This window comes from Atheta coriaria, unplaced genomic scaffold, assembly GCF_025399875.1.
Source record: "Atheta coriaria isolate IRGN ID8LTWV9N9 unplaced genomic scaffold, Caltech_Dcor_3.1 hic_scaffold_9_pilon, whole genome shotgun sequence".
Lineage (NCBI taxonomy): Eukaryota > Metazoa > Arthropoda > Insecta > Coleoptera > Staphylinidae > Dalotia > Dalotia coriaria.
The window spans coordinates 5,509,185-5,530,907 of record NW_027045451.1 but is presented as its reverse complement, the minus strand read 5'-3'; the positions used below and the strand labels follow the sequence as shown (position 1 = coordinate 5,530,907).

Sequence of the window (21,723 nt, the reverse complement as noted above, 5' to 3'; positions counted from 1 at the left end):
AATTTCTATTCCTAGCGTTGGCAACACTGCAGCTGTCATTTGCGCAAAACACATGCACATGAGGTAATTTAAGGTTAGCGTAAAAATGAAGAGTTCTCCGGCGTCCAGCGTGTGTAGTCGAGAATAATATATTATATGGAAGGAAGCTTGGAGGCAGGAAATTTCAGAACACGCACGTCCGTCGCGCTCCCGTGCGCCCGACATTTCACCATGCATCCCAGAACATCAAATGGTAGGTGCAATTTTAATACTGTACAGCCTACATATACTCATCACTCACACACACACATAGCCAACAATTCTCTTGTTACTATCATACGAGTTCCGATTGCACCTAATGTTTATTGGGACGTTGACTTTTGAAGGACATCAAACCATATCGTGCGCTCACAATAACATGTCACGTTATGGCAGGCCTAATGGCTGCAATCCCAGACATGCAGTAGGCATATTTTTAGCGGCGTTATCATTTTATTAATTACTACGTATTGCATACGTATTGTGTTTTTGTTTAAAATGTGAATGTTCTCTTGGAAGAGAAATGCAATTCGTCACGTGAATGTGCAGGCAGGAAAATTGCAATTGCAGGCGATTGGCACCGTTTGTAGATTTGTCATTGCAACTCGTGTAGACCAGTTCACATGATATTGCAGCGCATTCCCAGACCGTGTCCGATTCGAGACACTGTCAAGCGTTCACCGCCAATCATGCATTTTAAAAGCCGTCGCGAAACACGCCGAAAATCGTACTGTTTCAACACCACATTCATGAATTCGTTGTCAATGATCACGCACATTCGACGTGAGTTAATAACGTATTGTTATTAACGTGCAGCAAATCCGTAAAATGACTAAGTGAGTTTCGTGCACCTTGAATATCATTAATATCTCCAACAACAAAACGCAGATTAATCGAATGAGGCATGCATTAATGCGATTGTGTTGTTATTTTGTTAATTGTTGATCCACACCATGATTTTAATTAATTTCACTTACCTTTACATGCGTGTATGCAGTGTGTAGAATCATCTGTAATAATTTTTTTTTCGGGGAAATGAATACAATGAGAGATTTGATTTCTCAATAAAAATGTATTTATTAAGTCTTAGATTTCGTTTTCTGTAGTTTTCATTTTCGCAATTTTTAGTTTGTAATTAATTAATTTGCATCTCTTCCAATTCTCATTTCTTTATACAAAACATAACATAATTTCTCAACAAATACGCATCCAACTTGTTTGGTTCTTCGTTCTTCAATTATTTCTTGCTCGGTTGTCTTCTTAATATGCTGTTTTTGGGAGGAAAACATTCTTGAAACAAATTACAATATATTTGGTTTTTCGTTTGTGTGTTTTTGAATTATCTTTTACGGTTCACAAGACTTTATTAAAATTGTGTATGATGTGAGTCCGTACATGCATTTTCTTCATCCGGGTCGGTATTTTTTTTCGTTTGCTCTATTATTTAGAGTTGTTTAGATTTAGTTTTAGTTACATATGTACAGGAAAACAATTTGTCGTTTTGGTAGGAAACGAATTATTTACAACAAGCCAATTGCGCGTCGCCATTTTTATTTATTTTGCGTACGTGCGTGTTTTATTTTTGTGTTTCAATGTTAAAATTTAAATTATTTAATGATCAAACGAAAACAAACAACAATTTCGTTTTTTTTCGGTTACGTAAACATAATTTTCTATACACAAAAAAAACTACTGTACAATTAATGGTAAAATTAATTTTGAACACATTTTCTCCTCACTTCCCTAGAGTGCTGGTTGTAATTTGAGATAAACTACAAACAAACAAATTGATCATCACGAAATTGATTGGAAAAATTGGGAAATTTTTAAATTGTTGCATTAATTATCAGGGGAGCTTTTAACAGAGTACTCTCGCATGCGCTGTAAACAATAAACAATGCTCGTTAACAATGCATCAAAATTTTACCAATGTTGTATGCACTTTGTTGTCACTTTCAAAGCGATATCTCGAAATAATCATTATATTTCGTGGGTTTAGATTTAGAATTTGGGCGCAAAAAATTCTCAGGCCTTGGGTTTTAGTTTAGATTTTGAAGAATAAAGACCCCGACCCGTGGTATTCACTAGTTTTGAGTGACAGCAGCAGGTAGAACCCGCCGCGCCACACACACACACTTCGGGGTGGTTTTGTTCCACGAATCTGAGAGATTTCCACGCTCGCCAGCATCAAAAGAGAAAAGGTCTCGTTGGGTCGAGGCTTCCGAGAAGCAAGCGGCGGCGGTCTGTCGAAGGGCGCATTACGTCCGAAAAAAACCCTCGCTCATACACACACACACACACGTATTAAGAGAGGGTGTACCGGCCCGTTTCTTCTTCTCCTCGGACAAAAGCACACGTGCAGCGCACATCTTCGCTTCCTTTCGGATTGGATGCGAGAAGAAGGGTCCCTCGGTTTTCGAACAGGTATGCGCGCCCGGCTGGTTTGGTTTTTGCTGGGTTTGCTTTGAGCCGAGCACTTTTGAAAATATGCTGCGTGCGAGAAACGAATGGATGTGCTGCGCGAGCGAGACGCGAAGAATTTATATTTAACAAGCGTCGGCGTATGTGCTGCGGCCCGAAAAGAACGGATGCAGGTTGGGTGCACCTTCGGAGATGATGCGCGGCTCTTGCCAGACGAAAATGTCTGGAAAGAATAATGAATGCCGAGACCGCGACGCGCCGAGCGAAGAAGAAAACGGACGAAAAAGGCGGACAGCCTGTGCTGCCAGCCAGCGTCATGTGTGTATGTGCGCTCTGTGTGTGCTGCTTCTTCTCTTCTCGTTTGATTCGGGGGCCTGAAAGAGCAACAGGCAGCTCTTATTCTCATGCCAAAACCAAAAAGTTGAATACAGTCCACGTCTCCACATTATACACTCGACACGCATCCAATGTTACACATCCATATCTACAGCGCGGGTTTTTTCGCTTCTTTTGAAAATAAATTTTGATTTTTGACATGGCTGACACATTCTGAACTCTTTGAAATGTTGTCGGTCGTGGTTAGTTGTCGCGTTTGCAAAAACTGGATTCGACCTGTTTAGGCATTCGTGTGGCCTCTGCGCTTTGCAAGCATGCACATATACACGTTGTTCGCAGTTTGATCGAAATTTAGAATTTTTAATTGCTTTGACTATCGTAGAAAGATATTAAGCGTAAAGCAAAACACGCTTCTTGCATCTTTATCAAGGTGTAATTCCGCGTTTCGATGCTTTCAGCGCTCGGCTGAGCGGCGCAAGATCCATTTTTATATCGTCGTTTTTATTTTACGTTTATGCCGCTTGCGTCAGCGCCGCTTCGTTCGTTATGCTGTTATACGGCTTCTCGGCTTATCAGAATCTCGCATTATTTCTTATCAAAAAAATAAAAAATGTAAAAGCACACAACTGGCGCGTAGTCTTTTTGCTGCGAGGGACATTAAAAAGTCTACTCTAAAACCAAGAGCCTAAAAATATCATATATAAAAAAGAAACCGTACGATAAATGTTCAAGGGGAAAAAATGTGTGTTAAATTTCGATTCGGCTTGGAAAAACAATGTTGAGGTGCATACAACATGGCATATTTTATACTATTGCTCGCACGTTGCGATGCGAGGTGTGTAATGTCGTTGCAAAATTACTTGGATTTCGAAAACAGCGCGCAGCAACGGCGCCCGCGTAACCAACAACGCCTCTAACGCAAAAAGCAAAAATGTGTCGCAAGGCGAAGTTGCGGAGTTGCTCTAGCAACCAACAACCGCGCACCTCGCACTCGGCGTTTTCCATTTTAATATTTTTCTTTTGTTGTCTTGTTTTTTTCCTGCTGTTCATTCAGTAGTATCTAGGCGATTCGCTAGACGCAATTGTTTCGCACCTCGCAAATTTGGGCATTGTTCATTCAAAATCGTGTTGTATGTCTTGAAAAACGAATTTGTTTATTGTTCACAAGCGAGGTTTTTGGTGGTGGTTGCAAAATTATACACATAGGTTGTTCCAAGGCTTGGTTTGACGCACGAAATTTCGCTTGTTTTCAATCGATTGCAAATTGTTGCCATAGGTGAGCAGCGCCAACCACTTTCAAATTTTCCACCACACAGAAATGTGGAAAATATAAAAAAAACAATGATAACAGAGATGATCTTAGTTTGTTTGATGATGAAATCTATCTCTGTGTGGGCGATTGAAGGTGGTTGGCGTTGCCGTTTAGTTGTATACTCGTGTTTTGCGTACATAGGTAGTATAAGTGTAATAATAAAGATCATTTAGTTAAGTTACCAATTTAGTCGAACGGTTACATCATTCGTTTATAACTATCACAGCTCATTGCGCACACATCTCGGTACGTGGTTTAAATTTTTTTCTCTTCAATTAACTAAATTTAATATTCCTACAATTATTTAAATTTCATTGAAATTGTCTGTAAACGTCCTTCTCTCTGCAAACTTATCACTTGCTCCCGCCATCTCGGTAGAGTACTGTACATTGGAGATCACCTTTGTTCGTTCACTAATTTGTTGCAAAAAACTAACACGAAATGATGTTTCACCTAACGTGCCACAAGCCCAGATTGAGTATACTCAGCTGCGGTAGCTTCATGATCCGCTCCAGGCCCACGGTGGTGATGCGTGTGCATCCGTACAAGTCTATGCACTTGAGCCGCGTGAGGCTTTCGGCGATGATGTTGAGTCCGCGATCGGTGACCAGACTGCACTGGCCGATGTTGAGGGTCTCCAGGTCGTGGAGCGTCTTGGCGATGCGTGCGAGCCCATCGTCGGTGATCTGGCATGCGCTGAGCGAGAGACTTTTCAGATTAAACAACCCCTGCGATATGTGCACGAGTGCCTGATCGCCGATCTTATCACAGAACGAGACGTCCAACGAGGAGATGCGTGACCCGCCCTCGGCGAGGTACGCCATGCCGATGTCGGAGATGTTGTCGCACGCGCGTAGATTCAGTTCGCGCAGGGAAACCATCTTGGCCAAGTGTTTCAGCCCGCTGTCGGTGATGCTCACGCAGAAGCTGAGATTGATGGACTTGAGCGATGTGAGACCGGTGGAGACATGCTTCAGCGCTTCGTCTGACAGCCGCTGGCAATCTTGCAGACCAAGGTATTCGAGGGACTGATTACCGGAGGCGGAATCGCTATTGAGACCTGCGAGATGTCCAATGCCTTGGTCGCTCACATGCCAGCAGGAGCGCAGGTTCAGTCTTTTCAGATGCTTCAAACCCCACGCGATTAGCACCAGCCCGGTGTTGGTCACGTTACAACAGCCGCCCAATTCGAGCACCTCGAGATTCTTGAGGTACTGCGCTATCCGACCTAGAGAGTGATCTGTGACTTGTTTACAAAGGGAGAGGTTGAGTTGGGTGAGCGAGGTGCTCTCGGTGTAGAACGCGTTGACGATGCCGATGTCTGTCACGTTGTAGCAGCCGCTGAGGTTGAGCGACTCCAGATTGGGGATACCCTGCATGACGTCGCGCAAAGAGCGCCGAAGGGAGAGCACCTGCACGCGCTTGATGCCACGCTTGACGAGCGAGGCGAAGAGCGATGGGTTGGCGCGCCGCAGGTGCAGCTTGGCTTCGACACCGCGCCACACGGACTTGCGGTACGCGGCGTCGCGCCACGTCGTGCACACCTGCGCCGCCCGGCCCTTGTCACGAACCTCTAGATTTCCGAAGATGATGGCAAGGATCTCTGGATACAGCGATGAGATGTGTGTCTGTCCCGGATCAATCTCGACGGTCTCTTCTTCGATGCACTCACGTTGCAGATAGTGCAGCTCCTGTACGGGGGTGTGAAAATGCTGGGGCTGGTGCAGCCGATGGTGGTAGGGCTGGAAGCGAGTCGTACCATGATGATGGTGTCTGAGTAACGCCGCCGTGGATAGCAGCGGCACTGGTAGCTCTGTGAAGAGCACTTGCGTCGGATCTTCCATCATACTGGACACTACTGATATCATAGGAGCATGTGGTTCAAGAACTTTTCGAAACTCACACTTAACACACACGCGCGCGCGCACAATGTGGTCAGCGCACAGCTAGTTGCGCTCTTTCGACTTAAGTCACTTTCGAAACTTGTCACTGAATTCAAACGTACGTACGTACACACTCGGATCGTGTCGGGTCTTACGTATACGTGCAGAGCGGCGGATGGGTCTGAACGGCACTGCTCGCGCTCGGACCGAGCGCTCCGTACGAACTGACGAGTTGAGGAGTGTGTGGAGCGCACGGCACGCAGTCGGGTCGTGGCGTTGTGCCGCCGTTGCCCGCCGTCGGTCGGTCGACGCGTTTGGGGAAGGCGCGCGGCTACGATTGGTCGGAGCGCGCGTCACGTGCGTCGACAGCCTCGTATCGATTCGGTCGCTCGCGGCGGCATTTTTAAGTTTCTCGCCGAGCGAAGGCTAGTTTTCGAAAAACCCATCAGCCCGCTCGTGTTCCCCACCAAACGCTGCTCGCACGCCGCATGCACGCCAGCCAGCGCTGCGAGGGCGGCTTGCCGGCGACGAACCACCTAGTGGGGGACCCACAGCGGCAACACACTATCTCTGCGCCTCACATGTTTACCATGGCGAGCGTAAAAAATTGCCATGTTGGGAAAACAACTTGCAAAAATGTAGGGTTTTCCTTACGACGCACACACAACCGTTATCTTGGTGCTTCCAAGAAGCCGACCGCGGAAAAGCCTAGAATTAAAACCCGACAAGCATTTGCAATTCTTACATTGTTCTTCTAATTTTCCAATTTTCATTGTCTGCAAGAATGTGCAACAAACGCTCTCCGCAGAAAGAAAAATATTCCGCATTCTACATGTGAAGTTTTGTGTTTGTTTGTCGAGCTTTTGTTTTGCGAGTGTTTGGTCGTTCGCTTGCTTTTTGCAAACAGAAACTTTTTCCCCAGCACTGGGCTAGCGCAAAAAGCAGCAACAAAAACGCCGCGACTAGAAAAACAACAAAAAAGAAGCGCACATAGAGAGTATAGTTGGAAGAAGCGGTAGGAAAAAAGCGCCCGAGCGCGCACATGGAAAACGAGTAAAAAACGAATGGAAGACCGAACGCGCTCCGACTCGGGCGTTCTCTCGTTCGGCGTGTTGCGTGCCGCGAGGCGAAAGAGGAAGCGGCGCGAATCGGCGTGGGTGGAACTGAGACGACGCGCTGTGCGCCGGATGGCGATATGCGCTTGAAAATTCAAGCGGATAGATTCGAGCGTCGAGCACGAAACTCGAAACGCCGCCAGCAGGCTAGAGCAGGAGGGCAGGCGAGGCAACGCAGTCGTAACCCAAACCATGCACTGCATACAGGATCTTACAAACGCCGTCGTACCTCGCTGCCCTCTTAACACATCGCCGTCCAAGCCCCTCTAGAATATATCGACATAGCAATGGCAAAAGGTGGATTTATTTTCCGCGTACTCGTCGTTTGTTGGTGAAGGTTTCAGGGTCCGAGAAGGTTCGGCTGGTTGTTTGGATAGCACCCGGTGTGTGGGATATAGTCTGCAACACATAGAACAAGTTCCATGTTCCAACTTCAACTTCGGTTGCGACTTGGCGAGGGCGAGTCACTGCGGAGTTGGCAGTGGCACCGCGGCGAAGGCAGCTAGGCGAGACCCAAGTCTCTTGCGTGGCTTGTGCACATGGGCCTCGGGTTCAATTCGTTCTTGTTTCAACCATCCTGGACGGGCTTCGTTCGTTCCTATCACACAGTTTCGAAAAATTTGTTACGTGATTCAAAATTTCCTTCTTTTATCTTCTTCTTCGCTCAAAACTCGCGGCATTGATTCTTGACAACATCTTCTTTTCGCTTGAAAACTTGTCAAAAGTTTGTTATAACCCTTTGGTGGTTTCGCCTGTTTGGTCTTTGATCAATCATAATTGTGTTTTTGCGTTCGTTTGAACATAAACTTCTGGCGGGCGCATCGAACGCTTATCGATTGTGAATATTTTCGAGCCTTTTTTTTCCTTTTCTTCGTTGCAAAAGAAACGAGGCGGAATGAAAGGCGAACCGCCGAGGTCCGAAGTCAGAGTCGCTGAGAGACGTATCGAGTTTCCAACTTCTCGACGCACTCGGTGCGCGTAACACATTTGGAAGATGGAAGATGGAAAAGCGAAATGAGAAACAAGATCTCTCGCGGGCGTTGTTGCGAGCTGCGCGAGGCCTTGTATTTGCTTTTCGTGCAGACTCTCGCAGCCCAGAGTAATATTAGTCAAGTACATGTAGCATTATAAAATGTACGCAAACCAGAAAATAAAACAAATACAACCTTCACGAGATGCTCTAGGGGGCGAACAAGAAAGAAGAAAAAATTCAATTTTATAACAACAAGAAGAAGAAACAAACACAACGCGTACTAAATTCTCAAATTGAACGTCCTGTAGATTATGTGTACATTTATTATCAATAGCAAATAGCCTCAGCGTATATACATATTACACATAATACATACTTGAATAAGACTTGCCTGGCCGTATATTTGGATTCCCTATCCGCGGCGATGGCGGAGTGCGTCAATAAGTTATGAAGTTTATTCCATTCCTTGCCATTGCTATTGGTTCACGTTCGCACGGTGCGTATATACTACTCAGTTCCCATGCGTTGTGTTTGCTCATAGCAAACTTTGCATACAGTGTAATTAAAATTTAAACTCTTCAAGTCATTGAAAATATTTTTATGCGGGCCATCATCTTCTGATAACGAAATCCATTATAAGAGTCATTACAAAACAGCCAGTTTGACCACTAGCAGGTTAGTGTTTACACCAATCTATTTTTAATTTATTAATTAATGCAGGTAATGAATGCACGAATGTTGAAAGTTCTATTTCATGCGTGTTTTGCAATTGCAAATAACGTTATTTTCATATTATCGAAAAATATTTTTAATTTTTATTTTATATTAGATTTAATTATCTCCTGTGACTCTCCTCGGGGTTGGGATGATGTTTGTTAATAAACGGACTCAAATAAAGGAAAAATAAATTAATTTGTTTCAATATTAAAAAAGTGATAAAATATAATAAACGCAAAATTAAAATAAAAAGCTGCCGAAAGCTGGAGTACACGTGGCCCGAATTCGGCACTAACGAGACGAAATTAAATAAAGTAATGCGCGAAATAGAAACGAATCAAATGAATTAATATACGAGCTCACATATCAGAATAATAAAAGACCTAACGAAGCGCAAATGTCGAAAATTGCGCGTGGATATAAAAGTTGGGAGCGCTCGGCGCAAATAAAACAAAAATTAAATTAAATACAATAAAAAATGCTAACAAAAATGAAAACGAAAGTAAGAATTGTGCTAGGGTGCAATTTGTCTCAATTTAGTGTATATTTTTATTTATTTGACATTTATTGTTGATTAACTTTTGCTTGACTTTCCGTGAATTATGTATTTACATTTAAATGTTTGTAAATAATTACCTGTATTGATTATATATTGCTGCAACTGTCAATTTTATATTGCCGTCACTAACGATAGTTGAATGAATTTTTAATTTCTGTAAAAATTCTCAACCGCAAATTTCCACTTTATGTGACGCACATTTTTTGTGTTCGATGGGAAACGATCGATGCGACGAATAAACGCGCCCGTTTCGTACGTGCGCGACTTGTGTGTTTTGCGTTAATATAATCATCATAATTCGCAATAAAATGGTTAGCGCTTAACCATAAAGATAACTACGAACCGCATAATTACGTTTAATTCGTTTCCACTCGCTCATTCAGTCGGCGCGCGCTCGCCGGCGCGCTCCGCGTTCGTTACCTATTCGTTATTCGCGTTATTGTGATTACACTTTGGTTCATTCATTCTTCGCGCATATTTACGAGCGGACGCGTTTCATTCATTTTCGCGTGCACTTTTTGCACCCGTTTTTCATTTCTTTCGCCAGCGCGTTTGGAGCGTCAAACACTCGATAATTGAGGGATTTCAAGTTTAATGAATTGTTTTGCCAACTGCACTTGAAAAAGTGAAGAGGAAAAATGTAAATTTATCGATTCACACATATTACGCAACTGAAAACGAATGCGAATGTGGGCGGAATTGCAATTTTCCGCGCGGCATTCTTATGTAATTCTTTTGTTTTTCATTCGCATTATAAACGCTTGCGAATATTTAATTTTTATCTTGTATACATTCATCTCTGAATAAGTTTAGTTTCAATTATTCAGATTTAGAATTGGACGGCGTGGACTTTTACTTTTCAGCTGTTTAAACAATCTTTGGTGTAGTAAATCGTTTACAGCTTCCAATTTTCCATAAAATAAAATGTATTATTGCTATTTACGGAAATATCTAAATAGCATCTATGAAGTAATAAAACGATTTTCAGACCTCGGACGGTATATTTTTGAAGATTATAAAATCTGCGCAAAACGACAAGGAGTTATCGAAGATTACGCCGACATTGCAACCGGCGACCCGGAGAATTAGAGGTCGAGTAATAAAATAATTAGTTTACAAGGGGGTTTCGTCGTAAAGTCATCATGCACCGTTTTTCGGCACTGTCGGCGTCGCTTTCCAAATTCTCTCCGGCGTTTACGAGCGGCTAGTAGGCGAATTTGTTTACCGCCCGCGTAGTTTTTAATTCTATCTTTATGATGCGCAAAGCGCGCCCGGCTTATTGTCATGCGATTCTTTTTCGCTATGTTACAAATCTTTTAAGTATTTACCTAGAATTACGAAAGTGGTGCAAAGATGCGATACGCTTAGGGATTATAACGGAGTATCTTTTATAATCTGCGGTAGTATAACTGACCGGTACCTACTGTGTTCAGAAATCCCAGAAGCACATTTCGAAAAATTGATGCAACAAGTATCGGTGCGACAAGTAGCTAGAACTAAATATTAAATGTCTTAAATAATACTACTAAAATTTATAAATTATTATTTAACACATAGGTATTTAATTATGTGAAGATGCATCACAGATATAAATATTTTTCAATCGTATGTTTGAAGTTAACATCTTGCTTTTGACGCCATTTCTAAACATCTAACCAGGTATAAATATTTTCGAATAGCGAACAGTTGTTTGCCTTCACAGAAACATTCTTTTCGGCACACAATTCCGCACAAACGCTAAATGTTGCCTGATTATATTGAGGTATTGTTAAATCATGCGGCTCGTTAATATTTTACGTCTATTTTCGAAAAGTCTAAGTTGAGTTTTGTTGACTACACTAGACTTGCAAAGATCAAATAGTGCCGAAATTGTGCCCAATCACTACCAATTGCCACAATAAATCTTTGACGCGCCATCCGATTTTACCCAAAACTTATTCTGCAATAACTATTGTGTTGGACCAATGAGGTGATAAAATGTTGTCATCAATTGTATATAATTTTATTTATATAATTATTATGCGCATTTTTATTTTATTATCACAATTATAATTTGAATGAATGAATTTTCATGCATTTGTATGATTAATACGATTATGCTGTTTTTATATCCAGTGTTAATAATATTAACATTTTGTTGAACCAGTTTTAATGTTTTGATCAAGGTTTCACCATAGGCAACTTATTGTGCACTCAATGTGTATTATGAAAATGTAAGCGAATTTTATAAATTTCAAAGATTTCCTTATTCAAGAAGCAAAAGGCATCCAATTATCTACACTATCTAGAAATTAAAATAAAATATAAGCTGTATATATCTTGTATATACGCCGACTCAACTATCTAGCACTAGCTAATTTTATAAATTTTAGCACAGTGTAGTCGACCCTTTAATTTGTGTACTACAAATAAATCTAGGTACAGTTTTAGTAATCACGAGATCACTTACGGTAAATTATATTTCCAGAATACATGAACGCGGTGCGTTATTAACATCCAACAGACTGGTAATCTATCAATAATTCTTTAAATCAAGCCTAGATGGCGCTAGAATGCACATATTTGTATTAAATTCGAAGCACAGTTATCGCTGCCTGTTGTTGGTAGGTACTAGTGAGGGTACATAGCCTTAAAAGGAATCGTGCGTGGCTGTGTGTGATAGTGTGAATTGGTGCAGCAGGTTTTGTTTTATCTGTTAGATTTATTTGTTTACGTCCATGAGACGATGTGCCGTCGGAACTCGGAACTCACACTATTCATGGAACTCAGGTGATTCAATTCGCGCAGTTGTGAATGACTTATCGCCGTCGCCGAAACATACTGAGTCGAGTAGAAATTACGAGTATGTGCTCTAGTAGTTATTCTGTGTATTTCTTTCGCGAGTTGCCATGTTCCGATAGCGATTGATTCGGTAAATTGAGTTATACATTCTATCACGTATCAACGCAATGTAATAATAACAAGTGTGCCGTGCTACTGATGATTTATAGTGTGTGCAATGTTAGAAAACGTGATATTTTTCTCTGTCGGATGTTGGATGTCATGGATTACAATGACTAAGTCGCGAGAACATGTTACCTTGTAAGTAATACATATCAATGTGTATACATGAATCATGTTTTAATATAAGGTTTTATTTCACGGTACTTGATGTGTAATATCTTAGTATCATGCAAAATGTTTTACATAGTATTATTTTGTTACAGTAGGTACTTGCCGTACATGTATGGAAGATGACTGGTAAGTAAATAATTAAATTCACCTCAGGCAGGCTCGCACAGGTAGAAATCTAGTGTGTTGTTGTTGTTATTTGGGGTATTTTATCTCAGAATTATCAATTAAAAATCGCATCATAGCTTTTCGTATACCACGTCGCCTATTTGGATTATTAATGAATATTGCAATTATACTTTTCATTTTCTGTAATCGCGTACTTGTGGATTTTCAATCGACAAGATCTGTCAGAAAAACAATTCCAAAGTTTCGCTAAATATTTTGCCTATTTTCTGTGTTTTGTGGTGGAAAATGAGTCATATCTTGAGAATCATTTAGATAATCACAGTTTTCTCGTATAGCGAAAATGCTGTTTTTTTAAAATGATATGTAGGTAGCACAACCGCCCAACCGCAATATTTTCAATGTTTTGGGATGGAAATTTGGTCCATATCTCGGAAATAATTGGAAAATTTTTAGTTTTTTCTTGCTCAAGTTATAGAGAAAGAGTTTGTTTGTGAAAATCATGTTTCTTTCAACCCGCTTAGTCTACTAGAACTACCAGAAAAACACCCCTAAATTTCGCGCATTTTCAGTGTTTTAAGGTGGAAATTGGATCATATTTCCGAAATAACTGTGAAATTTTTATTTTTTTCTTAGCCACGATATAGAGAAAGAGTTGGTATTTAAAATGATGCTTTTCCAACCCCTTTAGTCTATTAGAACTACCCGAAAAACGTCCTCAAACTTTTTAGCCTTAGCCTTGGCTTAAAATCGCTTTTACAATTACATATTGTGAATTTTTGAAACATGCGGTGGAAATTAGTCGGTACCTCGCGAACCATTGGTGAGATTTGAATAATTTTTTATATTTAGTTAGTGCAAGAGTCATTTTACGCCGTACGACATTGCCGCCCCCAATAATCATGCTAGATATGCCTTAAAGTCGCTCTCAAACTTTTACAATTTTTGTGAATTTTTGAAACACACGGTGGAAATTTGGTGGAACTATACCTGCACATTTTATTTTAGTGCATATTGTAAATGTTCAATTTCAGTTCTACACGCTTACCTATATCGAGGTTTGCGTATAAACAACTTTTTAGGTATATCGTGATAAATGCCGCAATGCTGCACTCACGCTGCGATCGTTCGACAGTTTCAGTCGACAGTTTCAGTCTGTTCTTACCTGCATGCTGCTCGGTACTTTTCTTTCATTCATTTCGACTACATTAATTACATTACATTTTATTATCGGCACCTAATGACAACAAAAGTGTGTAGTGTTATGCTAAGGATGATTTGCACTAAACTCGTGTTTTCATGTGAACGACGGACCACTACGTCAGCTATTGCATTATTTCGATGATGAGAATTCCAATGAGATATGTATCCTATTGATAATTTTGAGTAAGTGTAATTATTGTCTGTTCTTGGCAGGATTTACCGGGAATGATGTCGATTAAAATATTACTAATCCATTATCCGACGGAACGTATTTAAATAAGTGTACATCATAGTGCGTGTTCTCACACAGGTGTTTTCTTTTCTGTTTCAGTACTTTCTTTGATTACCCGATACATAAGTAAGTTTGTAAACATATTTACATCATAATTACATTTTTGCCTTAAATCACATGTAACGTGAGTACGTGAGTAACTCAAAATTGACACATGCTGTCGGGTGCGTCTTTCGTCTCGCTGCACACTTTGGACATGTCAATCACCGATTTAATAGCGTGAATTTATTCCAACTCGCATTTTCTCGCGTTGACGTGTTTTAGTAGTTTGTCAATTAATTTTGAGAGTAATATATTTGTAGAAGACGATTTAAATTTCTCTTCGCGTGTGGCCATGAGTTGCCGTCGGCCCACACCTTTTGCCTTGCTTGTGGCGTATTTGGTATAAATGAAGTAATTTCCAGTTTGCAACACCCTGTATGTTTGTTTTTCTTGAGTTCCCATTGTAAGAAGTGACTCGTGTTCAGGGCACCGTATGAGGGTAGCGGTAGAAGTGACTCGTGTTCAAGGCACCGTATGAGGGCAGCGGTGGAAGTGACTCGTGTTCATTTCGTACGTGGATGACTGTATAGCTGACTCCCATTTGTCCATTTTTAAAGAATTATAATTTCATTTCTGATACATGCATTTCAATTAGCTTATCTTATAGAAAATTATCCGTAGATTAGTTTACGAGATATTCGCAATTGAAATAAATCGCCAAAAATTGAAAAATTGCAATTTTTAACAGTTTCAGTCGCGTTTTAGAACTTTTACCACTTTAATTTAATTATTTTACATTTCCATCTGATAGAGAATTTTCCATTCTTCCATAATCTACAATTTTCTGGTTGCTATCTCTTTTAGTTTAGAAGATATTCACTGTCGAAAATCGGGGAAATAAATTATCAAGTATCTCGCGAACCGTTCGTGCGATTTCAATGATTCTTTTAAATTTGCATAGCGCGAGAGACATTTTATACGATACGGCCTTGCCGCCCCCCAAAATCTCGCTAGAAGCGCCTTAAAATCACTCTTAAATTTTCACGATTTTCATGAGTTTTTGAAACACGCGGTGGAAATTTGGCTATATTTCGGGTACCGTTCGTGTGATTTTAATGATTCTTTCAAATTTGCATAGCGTGAGAGACATTTTATATGATGCAGCCCTGCTACCCCTCAAAATCACTCGGGAAGTGCCTTAAAATCGCTCTCAAACTTTCACGATTTTCATGAATTTTCAAAACACGTGGTGGAAATTTGGCTGTATTTCGGGAACCGTTCGTGGGACTTTAATGATTCTTTCAAATTTGCATAGCATGAGAAGCATTTTATAAGATACAACATTGTTGCCCCCCAAAGTCACGCTGGAAGTGTCTTAAAATCGCTCTCAAACATTCACGATTTTCATGAATTTTCGAAACACGCGGTGGAAATTTGCGTATCTCAGGAACCGTTTTTGCGATTTTAATGATTCTTTCAAACTTGCATAGCCCGTGATGTATTTTATATGATACGGCCTTGCTGCTCCCCAAAATTATACTGGAAGTTCTTTAAAATCGTTCACAAACTTTCACGACTTTTATGAATTTTCGAAACATGCGGTGGAATTTTGGCTGTATCTCGGGATCCGTTGGTGCAATCGTTTTTATCTTATTTGTAAGTTGCGTTGAAGTTTATAACTGATGTGAAACATTATATTGTATTGTATTTTAGTGCACATCTGAAATATTTCGGTTTCAATTCTTCGCGCTTATCGGGGTTTGTGTATAAACAACTTTTTGTCTCGCGATAAACGCGCGCAATGTTGAGTTCACGCTACCAACTTTCGATCATTTTAGTCTTTTCGTAACTGCACCCCGCTCGGAATCTTCCGTTTATTCATTTCGATTACATTAACTACATTATTATTTATTAATTAAAAATCGGCATAAATATCGGCACTTAATAACAATAGACGTGCATAGTGTTTTGTGCATGATGAATTCCGGGTAAAATGATAATAAAACTTGAGCTTCATCCATGCGTTAGTGGTCCCTCGGCTATTGGATTACTTTGATGCTGAGAATTGAAATTAGAAATATGTATCCTATGGATAGTTTTGAGTAAGTGTGATTAACGTCTGTCTTTGACAGGATGTCGCGGGAATATTGTCGGTTAATATAGTGCATGTTCATTATGGGACGGAACGGGTTTAAATAAGTGAGCATCATAGTGCGAATTCTCACACACGTGCTTTTTTTGTTTCAGTACTTTCTTTGATTATCCGACACATTGGTAAGTTTATAAACTTTATTAAATCACAATTATGTAATTACATTTTTGTCTTAAATCACACGTAACAAGTACCGTAATAACTCAAAATTGACGCGTGCCGTCAGATGCGTTTTCGGTTTCGCTGCAGACTTTGCTTTTTCCATGTCAATCATCGATTTAATAGCTTGAATTTTTCTTCGCTTGCATTTTCTTTTAATGTCATAATGCTCCAATCGCGGAGACATGTTTTAATAGACAATTTAAATTACTTCCCGCGTGTGTACAGACTTGCCGTCAGCCGACACATTTTGCCTTGCTTGTGGCGTATCTGGAGAACCAATCGCAAAGTAAATTTTAGGATCTCAATAAAATCATATTGATGTTTTATTTATCCATCACTTTCCTACCTTTTCTTTTTTTAATTTTACATTTTATAAATTTTAATTTTCTTTGATTTTTCTTCTAGCTCTCTATTCTTAATTAAAAATGCAGTTGTAGTTTTGTTATGTCACCCTCTCGTGAATCTAATTCTCTGCATCGAAAATTTTTATTATCTTATTAAATGTAGCTATTTTCTTCTTATATCGCCCTATGCATTACTTTTCCTTGTCCTCTCATGTAAAACTGACTAAATTTATCGTTTCCTGGTCGTTTTCTACTTAAAATTTGTATTTTGTTTTTAAATTAAGGAGTTTCCTATTTGTAATACCCTGTATGTTTTTTTAAAATTTCCCATCATAAGTTTTCTAAATTTATTATTCCCGAATGTTTTATTTCTTGAACACTTGATTTTCTTTTTGTAGCACCCTGTATATTCATTTTCCATGTTGTTTGTGAAAATTTAGCTTTATCTGTTGTTTTTAGGTTTTTCTTTTCACTTCGAATTTTCTATTTGTAACACCTGTATGTTTGTTTTTCTTGATGTCACATTGTAAGTTTTCTAAATTTGTCATTCCCTAGTGTTTTCTTTTTTGAACTTTTGATTTTCTTTTTGTAGCACCCTGTATATTCGCTTTTCTTGTTGTCCGTCAAACTTTAGCTTTAACTGTTGTTTTTAGGTTTTTCTTCCTTGCACTTCGAATTTTCTATTTGTAACACCCTGTATATTAGTTTTCTTGCTTGTCGATGAAAACTTTTTGTTTGCACTTTAAATTTTCTTTTTGTAACTCCCTGTATATTTGTTTCCATTTTTAATCACGCAATTAGGTATTTAATTAATTTCTTTATCCCGGCTGTACTTTGCGATGTGCTACTTGCTTGCATGTTCGCGGCTATGCAGGTCGTAAATCCTGTTTCAATATGGCGGCATGTATTTTGTTGACTTGTAAAATCTAAACTTGTATTCTATTGTTAATAAAGAAATAGTAAGATATATTGACTTCTTTGATTTGTGTGTACCCCTTCTATCATTTCAGGAACAGGTCTCTAAGAGAGTTCCCTCTCTCAGGGGATGATCCCCACTATAAAAATTGTTAAGGTTTACTTCATGATTTGTGTATTCTTTCTCTCATTTCAGGTACTGCTCAGAACTTGTAAGAATATTTTTAAGTGTCTCCTCTCTTGAGATGACTTAAAACTTAGAAATATTTTTACAAGTCCTTATAAGGATTGTCCTTATAAGGAGTTCCCTCTCTCTGGGGATGATCCCCCACCATAAAAATTGTTGATATGCCTGAGTATCCTGGGGATGAAGCGTAGAGACATCGTAGCTGTAGGTTGGGCCGGGAGCGATGGACGCATTGAAGCAGTTAGACTGTCATAACGACACGTGCCAAAAAATTTAAAAATCTAGGCCTCCCTGTTCATCTATCCCTCCTCTATTCTCTACTTTACTCTCTTCTTCTCTTCCTTCTATCTTCTCCTATTCTTTACTTCCTTTAATTTCTCTTGTTCTCGTTTCTCCACTTACTTTCTTACTTCTCTTATTGCCTTCACTTGTATTTCAATTTCTCTTATACTTCATTGCAATTATATATGCAACCCAAATTACATCTGATATTTTTATATTTGAGAAAAATGCCTTCTATACCTGAGATTCGATCCGTGTCTGCTAGCATGCCAGCAGGTGCACGTCTCCACTCGACCACCGAGTGCTTTTATCGTTAATATTTGAATCTCCTATTTATGTTTCTACTATATTCAACTTTTTAAAAACAACAACACAAGCCTTACCTATGTTGCACTCACATAAACTTCATATGAAATATGATTTAAAACGCATATCCTGAAAGCGACAAAGAGGATGTTACAAAGAACTATGAATAAGAGTTTCATTTTAAATTGATTTTTATTAATTGTATTTAGCAATACATTCTTCATTTTTTTAAATAAAACGAACGTACGTACGATTCAAGCCATTTTCCTACGTATCATCAAGCCACAACGCTCTCGTATCAAAAGTTACACACAAAGTAGAATTGTTAGTAGAATTGATGTTACTACTCACTGAATTGCTTTTGCAATTAACAATACCATTTTGGCCTATAAATGCAATTGGAATCCGTACGCCCAACGTAAGAGATCCGACGGCCGGCGGATGATGGCTAACACACGCGCAAGTATCGAGTCGATTCGAGATAAATCACTTGTCCAGTAGTTGATAGCAATTGATGACTAAACAATTATAAGGCTTGCACCTTATTAAAATCGCCCGAAATCGCGACGAACAAGGGCGGAGAAGAAAGAGAACACGCGCGCACAGCACAATTCCGTGCCACTGACTAAACAGGAAAAAATAACAGCCAATACGTCAGCGCAAGATGTACTGAGCAGTATAGCAAATTGTCACTTGAACCCGACGACGCACGGTGACCAGTGCGGTACTGGTCAAATTTCAAATGGCAGCGCACGGCGTGCTGCGCAAGCCAAGGTCGAACGAAAAGTAAAAACAAATTGTAGAAAATTCTGCAGATCATATAAAAAACATGGATTGAACATGAAACTTAGAGTATTGCTCTCTTATTCTAGCTCACCTGCTATCACATCATCCTGGTATTTCTATCTCAGTCACTTGAACGAAAATTAATAAAGCACAATCCATGTTATATATAAGCCAAAAACTATTCAAAATGACTAAATGTAAACAGTTACAAGTTATCGACATAACAACGTACGAAACGTACAATTTATCTAACAATACCGTTCTACAGGTACATCTCCTACGACATTAGAATATAACGCCATGAAGAATTGAATTTTACATCTTTAGGGACCTCGCTGATATTACGCGGATGACGCGTTCATGTGCTAATCCCCGAAAACCAGCAAAATCAGTGCGTCGAAACACAAAAAGTTAATTTTTCTCGCTAATTCATAAGTGATTCATATAAGTTACATATGAAAATGATAAAGAAATTAATTTCTTACAATCTGATGCAAGAATGGTCCTTCTACGATGTCAGATTCAGGTGCAATATCTCTAAAACAAGCAAAAATTAGTCCTTCGAACATAAAAATGCAATTTTGGGGGTCAATTTGTGAGATAATCGCAAAAGTTATTTAGGGAAATGATAAAGAAATTAAATACTTACAATCTGATGTAAGAATGATCATTCTACGATGTCAGACTCAGGTGCAATATCCCTAAAACAAGCAAAAATTAGTCATTCTCATATAAAAATGCTATTTTAGGGGTCAATTTGTACGAGAATCACAAAAGTTAATTAAGCAAATGATAAAGAAATTAAATATTTACAATCTGATGTAAGAATGGTCCTTCTACGATGTCAGATTCAGGTGCAATATCTCTAAAACAAGTAAAAATTAGTCCTTAGAACATAAAAATGCAATTTTGGGGGTCAATTTGTGAGATAATCGCAAAAGTTATTTTGGGAAATGATAAAGAAATTAAATACTTACCATCTGATGTAAGAATGATCATTCTACGATGTCAGATTCAGGTGCAATATCTCTAAAACAAGCAAAAATTAGTCCTTCGAACATAAAAATGCAGTTTTGGGGGTCAATTTCTAAGATAATCACAAAAGTTATTTAGGCAAATGATAAAGAAATTAAATATGTACTTACAATCTGATGCAAGAATGGTTCTCCTATGATGTCGGGCTCGGATGTCGAACACCTAAAACAAGCAAAAAGTGAGCCTTTGCGACACAAAAATGTAATTTTTGTCACTAATTCAAAGGCAAACTTAAATTATTGCCAGACACTCATCTCCCTGTAAAAATTACAAAATTAAGTCATGGATATAATAAAGATTTGCAATACTTACAATTTGAAGTAAGGATTATTCTGCTGTAAAGTGCCGTTCAATTCCTGGAGCCCTGAAACAAAAAGTGTAAAAAACAGTCAAAAGACAAAAATTCTATTTTAATGGTTTCCACGTATGAAAATCACAAAACTACATCATGAATTTACTAAAAAATTACAATATTTACAACAACACTTACAATTCGATGCAAGAATGATTAGTTACACACATACTTTATATACTGAGAAAGAAACCAGGTGTTAAGCCGTGCAACGTGCGGTGCAATTCTCGTGCAGACTCAATTTAGGCTGATTTAAATACTATTCCGACAGAAGTTGGAGTTCGCACAAACGCTTATCGTTAAGGGTAACACTGCCACTATTAAAGTCTATATATAAAATGTAGACAAAAATGAAAATATTGAATAAAACACAATATACAAAGAGTAATACGCACTTGGCGCTGATCGGAACCATACTAGTTTCAAAACGTGCGCGCTGTTGTTTACATAGTGCGAAATACTAATAACTGCTTCGTGATACAAACATTTTAAAATGTATAGAGCTATTGCTAATTTGAAGGTAATATACGAATTATTTTCTAACTGCTACTCACGTTTATAACCATTACAAGCGAGGTTATTTAATATTGGAAATAATTTTAATATTGACCTGTTTCGTAATTGCCATATACCGCAGAGAAGAGTGACTTGTACGCTGCAATTTGAATGCAATAAAAATGAAGCCCTAGCGGCACCTATGAATGAGTATTTTAATTTAGAGCAATATATCTAGTGAAATACAGATCGCCTGCGCTCTTTTATTAAAGCAGGAACCTAAAGGAGGTAAAAGAGCAGTGCAACTTGCATCCAAGGAATAACAACATAATAATTTAAAAAAGTATTGAACAATTATTAAATATATACACGTATATATTTTGTACTTGTAACGTATGTTGGTTTGCCTACTATAAAAGTTCAATACAAAAACCACAGGCAACAACCCATTCATGCAGATGCCTACTGCATGTGACTATTACAGCTTTGGTACGTGTAAACCAGGTGGCGGTGTAAGTCTGTACTATATTTTTACTTGTAATCATTCATATAAAAATTTATAGAGGTGAAATGAATCCACGGCAAGATTTTGCTTAAAACAATGATACTTATTACAGCCACCCATAGAAGCAGCCATGCATCTGTAAAAGATATCAACT

The 21,723-nt window shown here is 39.1% G+C and overlaps 1 protein-coding gene and 2 long non-coding RNA genes across 5 annotated transcripts in view; 1 reads left to right on the top strand and 2 right to left on the bottom strand.

The window, feature by feature from the left end:
• Positions 1-1,070: 1,070 nt before the first annotated feature.
• Positions 1,071-6,255, bottom strand: Ppa (Partner of paired). Its single transcript, XM_065311447.1, has one exon. The coding sequence runs from the start codon at positions 5,953-5,955 to the stop codon at positions 4,537-4,539; it is 1,419 nt and encodes a 472-aa protein (XP_065167519.1). The 5' UTR covers positions 5,956-6,255; the 3' UTR covers positions 1,071-4,536.
• A 5,508-nt stretch (positions 6,256-11,763) lies between these two features.
• LOC135799817 (uncharacterized) lies at positions 11,764-17,673 on the top strand. Its single transcript, XR_010550067.1, has 4 exons — positions 11,764-12,415; positions 12,541-12,574; positions 14,106-14,132; positions 16,296-17,673. It is a non-coding gene; the product is annotated as an uncharacterized lncRNA (long non-coding RNA).
• An 896-nt stretch (positions 17,674-18,569) lies between these two features.
• The window catches only part of LOC135798911 (uncharacterized), a 35,127-nt gene continuing 31,973 nt past the window's right edge, over positions 18,570-21,723 (bottom strand). Inside the window, exons 3-8 of one of the 3 annotated variants that reach the window (XR_010549803.1) lie at positions 20,530-20,581; positions 20,328-20,475; positions 20,160-20,211; positions 19,996-20,047; positions 19,832-19,883; positions 18,570-19,719 (exon numbers count right to left, since the gene is read on the bottom strand). This is a non-coding gene — a long non-coding RNA (uncharacterized lncRNA). The remainder of the gene's footprint in view (positions 19,720-19,831; positions 19,884-19,995; positions 20,048-20,159; positions 20,212-20,327; positions 20,476-20,529; positions 20,582-21,723) is intronic. The other 2 variants (XR_010549802.1, XR_010549804.1) reach the window with 2 other exon arrangements.

Bases quoted from the DNA above. Each gene is read 5' to 3' on its own strand.
- Ppa (XM_065311447.1), bottom strand. From the start codon at position 5,955: ATGATATCAGTAGTGTCCAGTATGATGGAAGATCCGACGCAAGTGCTC.